This window comes from Mandrillus leucophaeus, unplaced genomic scaffold (genome assembly GCF_000951045.1).
Source record: "Mandrillus leucophaeus isolate KB7577 unplaced genomic scaffold, Mleu.le_1.0 Scaffold811, whole genome shotgun sequence".
Classification (NCBI taxonomy): Eukaryota; Metazoa; Chordata; class Mammalia; order Primates; family Cercopithecidae; genus Mandrillus; species Mandrillus leucophaeus.
In genome coordinates, this window is record NW_012108820.1 from 471,349 (window position 1) to 477,348 (window position 6,000).

General features: G+C 39.4%; 1 protein-coding gene across 2 annotated transcripts in view; it reads left to right on the forward strand.

Moving 5' to 3' along the window:
* USPL1 (ubiquitin specific peptidase like 1) overlaps positions 1-6,000 on the forward strand; it is a 39,537-nt gene that overhangs the window by 8,907 nt on the left and 24,630 nt on the right. For both annotated transcript variants that reach the window (XM_011967825.1, XM_011967824.1), the window contains one exon: positions 2,168-2,807. In XM_011967825.1, coding sequence (XP_011823215.1) covers positions 2,483-2,807 — 325 coding nt within the window. In that variant the 5' untranslated portion in view covers positions 2,168-2,482. The remainder of the gene's footprint in view (positions 1-2,167; positions 2,808-6,000) is intronic.

Here is a 6,000-nt window from a genome sequence, read left to right on the forward strand (position 1 = left end):
CTCTTTTAATCAGTTATTTACATTAAAATGTTCCTTGATTTGTACACTGATATTCAAGACTGGTCCAAAATTATACCAAATTGAAACTCTCAAGTGTTTTTAAACAGTAGGAAGTTTTAACTTTTTTTTTTTTTCGTGGAGTAGTCTATCATTCAGCGTTTACTTTGGAACATTTAATTAGTCTTTTTAAAAAACCCATGAAATTTATAATAAAGTTTTTAAATCATTAAGGTTAAGTAATCAAAGAAAAGATTTTTTTGTTTTCTCCATTTGTAAAATGAATACATTATTATTATAATTTGTCTTTGGCCATACCTTGTTGATAATTCCTTATATAAGTATAAGAAGACATGATATGTTTTCCTTTTTCCTATTTCACAAGAATGAGTACAGGAGTTTACTTAAGCTGCTCCAAAACTCAGTGAGAGAGACAGGATTAGGTTTTTTTCAGCATTGGATTTTAAATGATACTAGATGGTTGTGCTGGGCTAAAATACCAATGCTTTGTGTATATTTTTATGACTTTATTGAAGACAGCTTAAAAGCTGTATTCTAGTTATAAAAATGATACATGTTCACTGTAAATAGAAACAAGTCAGGTATAAAGAAATACAAATCTTTAGAACATGTGGAAAGAGGCAACATAATTCTATAAAAAGAAAAAATAAAGATAAAAATCTGAAATTGTTAATTTATAAGGGAAAAATCGGGGCAAGGACAAATTATATTCCAGATTGGCCTATGGTGGGAGCACAGATTATATAAAGAAAAGTCAGTGAAGACACTTGCAAAGAGTGTGGGTGGAACTCACTAAGTTTTGCAGTTCTGGGGCCTCTTATGATTTATTACTGTTTTTTTCTTTTTTTTTTTTTTTTGGATATACAATCCTTTGGAACCAAAGGTTTATTACTGTTTTGAATAAAGTAGAGGTGTAAGTAGGATGCATATACCATGATCTTGACTGCTTGAGATTCACAAAGGGTTTTCATCTCAGGAATTTTTTTTCTGTTAAAAAAATTTGTTTTCATTTTTAAATTGTAAAAAAATTTATCATCTTAACCATTTTTAAGTATAGAGTTCAGGAGTATTAGGTATATCACTTGTGCAGCAGATCTCGAACTTTTTTCCATCTTGCAAAACTGAAACTCTGTACCCATTAAATAACTACTTCCCGTTTTCCTCTCCCCCAGCTTCTGGCAACCATTCTAGTTTCTGTTTCTTTTTTTTCTTTTGAGACGGAGTCTCGAATCTTGCTGTGTTGCCCAGGCTGGAGTGCAGTGGCGTGATCTCCGCTCACTGCAACGTCTGCCTGCGGGTTCAAGCAGTTCTCCCTCAGCCTCCCGAGTAGCTGGGACTACAGGGGCACGCCACCTTGCCTGGCTAATTTTTTTTTTTTGTATTTTTAGTAGAGACAGGGTTTCACCATGTTGGCCAGCTGGTCTTGAACTCCTGACCTCAGGTGTTCTTGCCTCAGCCTCCCAAAGTGCTGGGATTACAGGCATGAGCCACCACACCCAGCCTACTTCCATTTTATTTTTAAGAAATAAAAGTTTCCAGGCCGGGCGCGGTGGCTCAAGCCTGTAATCCCAGCACTTTGGGAGGCCGAGACGGGTGGATCACGAGGTCAGGAGATCAAGACCATCCTGGCTAACACGGTGAAACCCCGTCTCTACTAAAAAATACAAAAAACTAGCCGGGCGAGGTGGCGGGTGCCTGTAGTCCCAGCTACTTGGGAGGCTGAGGCAGGAGAATGGCACGAACCCGGGAGGCGGAGCTTGCAGTGAGTCGAGATCTGGCCACTGCACTTCAGCCTGGGCGACAGAGCAAGACTCCATCTCAAAAAAAAAAATAAAAGAAAGAAAATTTTAAATTCACTTAACATTAGATTTTTATTAAAGCAAAAATATGTTTTCCTTATTAGCTTACTCTTGTGTAACTCGGATTAAACCCTTGATTGTTCAAATTAACCTGAAAAAAATTATTCTTTTGGAGGCCAAATTTTTGATTAAGTAGTTTGTCTCTAAGTTTTTCAAATTTATGTGTATAAATATAACCTGTCATCAAATTAATGCTAAAATTCTATACATGTTTTTCATGATATGAAAACTATAAAACATGAAGTTATTTGAATTTTTATAGTTTTTATCATTTTATTTTTATTTTCCAGTGCATCTATCCTTTGGGCTCTAAATCACTTAATAACCTAATTTCTCCTGATTCGGAAGAATGTCACACTCCACATAAGCCTCAGAAAAGGAAGAGCTTGGAAAGCAGCTATACAGATTCATTTCTTTTAGCAAATTCCAAAAAGACTCGAAATCATATTGTTACTGATGGTGAACAAGTTTTGAACAGCAAACATAATGGAGAAGTATATGATGAAAGCGCATCAAACTTACCTGATAGTAGTAGTCAGCAGAATCCAGTTAGGACAGCTGATTCCTTGGAGCGGAATGAGATTTTGGAAGCTGATACTGTTGACATGGCTACTACAAAAGATCCTGCTACAGTTGATGTCTCTGGAACTGGCGGACCTTCCCCTCAAAATGAAGGATGTACATCTAAACCAGAAATGCCATTGGAGAGCAAATATACATCATTTCCCCAGACTTTATGTGTCCAGTGGAAAAATGCTTATGCTCTCTGTTGGTTAGACTGTATCCTGTCAGCTTTGGTGCACTCCGAAGAATTAAAGAACACCGTGACTGGACTGTGCTCAAAGGAGGAATCTATATTCTGGCGGTTGTTTACAAAATATAATCAAGCAAATGCACTTCTGTATACCAATCAATTGAGTGGCGTTAAAGGTTGGTACTAATATTTTTATTTATTTATTTATTTATTTATTTATTTGGAGGCAGGGTCTTACTCTGGCACCCAGGCTGGAGTGCAGTGGCATGATCACGTCTCCTTGCAGCCTTGACTTCCCCTGCTCAAATGAGCCTCCCACCTCAGCCTCCCAAGTAGCTGGAACTACGTTCGTGCACCACCATACCCAGCTAAGACAGTGAGATGGGGGCCTCACTATCTTGCCCAGGCTGGACTCGATTTCCTGGGCTCAAGCACCCTTCCTGCCTTGGCCTCCCAAAGTACTCCCTGTAGGCATGAGCCACCATTCCAGCCTATTTGTCTTTAATTCTTGAAAACATTAATGTTGAGTTTTGTCTCCCAGCATGTGGGAAAGATGTCATCCGTTGCTTCTGTTTTCTGGAGGCCTGGGAGCAAGGAGCCCAGGAGCAGTATCACGAAGCTTGAGATAACCAGTGACATTATCCTGACAGCCCCAAAGTCAGTCTTTTTTTTTTTTTTTAAGTTCTGGCGTACATGTGCAGAACATGCAGTTTTGTCACATAGGTATCCATGTGCCATGGCGGTTTGTTGCACCCATCAACCCGTCACCTACATTAGGTGTTTTTCCTAATGCCATCCCTCCCCAACCCCTCCACTCCCCAGCAGGCCCCAGTGTGTGATGTTCCCCTCCCTGTGTCCATGTGTTCTCATTGTTCAACTCCCACTTATGAGTAAGAATATGTGGTGTTTGGTTTTCTGTCCTTGTGTTAGTTTGGGTTGGTTCTAAGTCTTTGCTATTGTGATTTTTTTTTTTTTTTTTTTTTGAGATGGAGTCTCACTGTTGCTTAGGCTGGAGCGCAATGGCATAATCTCAGCTCACTGGAACCTCCGCCTCCCAGGTTCAAGCAATTCTCCTGCCTTAACCTCCCGAGTAGCTGGGACTATAGGCGCCTGCCACCAGGCCCAGCTAATTTTTGTATTTTTCATAGAGACAGGGTTTCACCATGTTGGTCAGGCTGGTCTTGAACTCCTGACCTCATGATCTGCCTGCCTTGGCCTCCCAAAGTGCTGAGATTACAGGCGTGAGCCACCACGCCCGGCCTAGGCAGTCTTTTTCAAAACTGTGAGGCTGTGCTTGTATCTTACTTAGCCTGTCAGGATAATAGTGGTTAGTTTTAAGTGTACTGAAAAGCAGAATGAAGAAGTGAATAAAAATCATCCATAATCACACAACCTCCTAAGATCTCTTGTCACCCTAAGGGATATGTTTTTCATTTTATTTTCTGTAAAATAGGATACTTATGAACCCACCTCCCAACGTATGAAGAATTAAGACATTCCCAATAATTTACATTTACCTATGTGTTCCTCTCATCCCATTCTCTACCTCCCCCAATAAGTAATCATTATCTGAGTGTGTTTTATCATTCCATCTTTTCTCAGTTTTCCTTACATGTATATATCTAAACAGTATACAGTAGTCTCCCCTTATCACAGTTACACTTTTCTTGGTTTCATTTAACCCAAGGTCTGAAAGTAGATGAGTATAGTACAGTAATATATTTTGTGAGAGAGAGAGAGACACCACATTCATGTAACTTTCATTACAGCGTATTGTTATAATTGTTCTATTTTATTATTAGTTGTTGTTAATCTTACTACGCCTAATTATAAAACTTGATCATAGGTATGTAGTTATAGGAAAAAGCGTTATGTGTAAAGGGTTTAGTTACTATCCAAGGTTTTAGGCATCCAGTGGGGTCTTGGAAGATATCCTTCTCAGATAATGGGGGACGGATAGTACTGAACCCTGTATATATAGTGTTTTCCCCTATACCTACATAATTACGATCAAGTTTAATTAAGAATAAATTAAATGTGGGCCAGGTGCAGTGGCTCACACCTGTAATCCCAGCACTTTAGGAAGCTGAAGCGGGCAGATCTCCTGAGGTCGAGAGTTCAAGACCAGCCTGGCCAACATGGTGAAACCCCATCTCTACTAAAAAATATAAAAATTGACTGGGCGTGGTGGCACACGCCTGTAGTCCCAGCTACTCTGGGAGGCTGAGGCAGGAGAATTGCTTGAACCCGGGAGGCAGAGGTTGAACAATCACTTGAACCTGGGATCACACCACTGCATTCTAGCCTGCCTGGGTGATAGAGTGAGACTCTATCTCAAAAAAAAAAAAAAAAAAAAAGTGAAGTAAATGTGGCTCAACATGTTGCTGCCATTTGGAACACTTGTTTCTTATTGTGTCTTCCACCCACAAATTGAATGCTTTTTCCATCTTAACACTTATCAGGCACTGCGGCCATAAGTTTAGCAGTTGAGATGCAACAGCAAAATTAGCACCAATTTCTTTTTCCTTCTTCACAGTTTCAAGGATAAGAGATTTGTTCTTAGATCTCAGCAACCTCAGCATATGATTTTTTTCTTTAAGTTGAGAACTTTGACTTTTTCACTTAAAGAAGCATTTTACAGCTTCTCTTTGGCGTATCTGAATTGCCAGCATCACTATGCTTGTGCTTTGGGGCCTTTATTAAGTCAAATAAGGGTTCCTTGAACACGAGCACTGCAACACCATGGCAATAGATCGCGTCACCAAGATGGCTACTAAGTGAACCACAGGCAGGGAGTGTAGACAGCTTGGATACACTGGACGAAGGGAAGATTCACGTTGCCAGTGGAAGACAGCAGGACAGCAAGAGAGTTCATGATGCTACTCAGAATGGCATGAAATGTAAAGCTTTTAAATTGTTTCTGGAATTTTCCATTTAATATTTTCAGACCATGGTTGACTTCGGGTAACTGAAATCATAGGAAGCAAAACCACGGACGAAGAGGGGCCACTTTGTATTGCCTAATTTAGTTTGTTGTGAACTTCAAACAAGGGGATTGTATAGTAAGTCTTCTGGGACCTTTTTTTCTTGTAAAAATTTATGGGGCTGCTTGTAGTTGTGGCTCATTGATTTTTCATTGCTATATAATACTTCCATTTTGTAAATATAACAGTATATTCATCTCCCTGTCAGTGGACAGTTGGTTTTTTTTTTTTTTTTTTTTTTTTTTTTTGTTGTGGAATCGCTGTTTCTCTCACCATTTGGGGGCAAGTCGCCTGAGGCACAGTATGAGAGTTTCCCTTTTGTATACCAGAGGAATGGAAAATTACAGACTCTCATGTCTAAATTTACAAGATAATGACAGTAGTT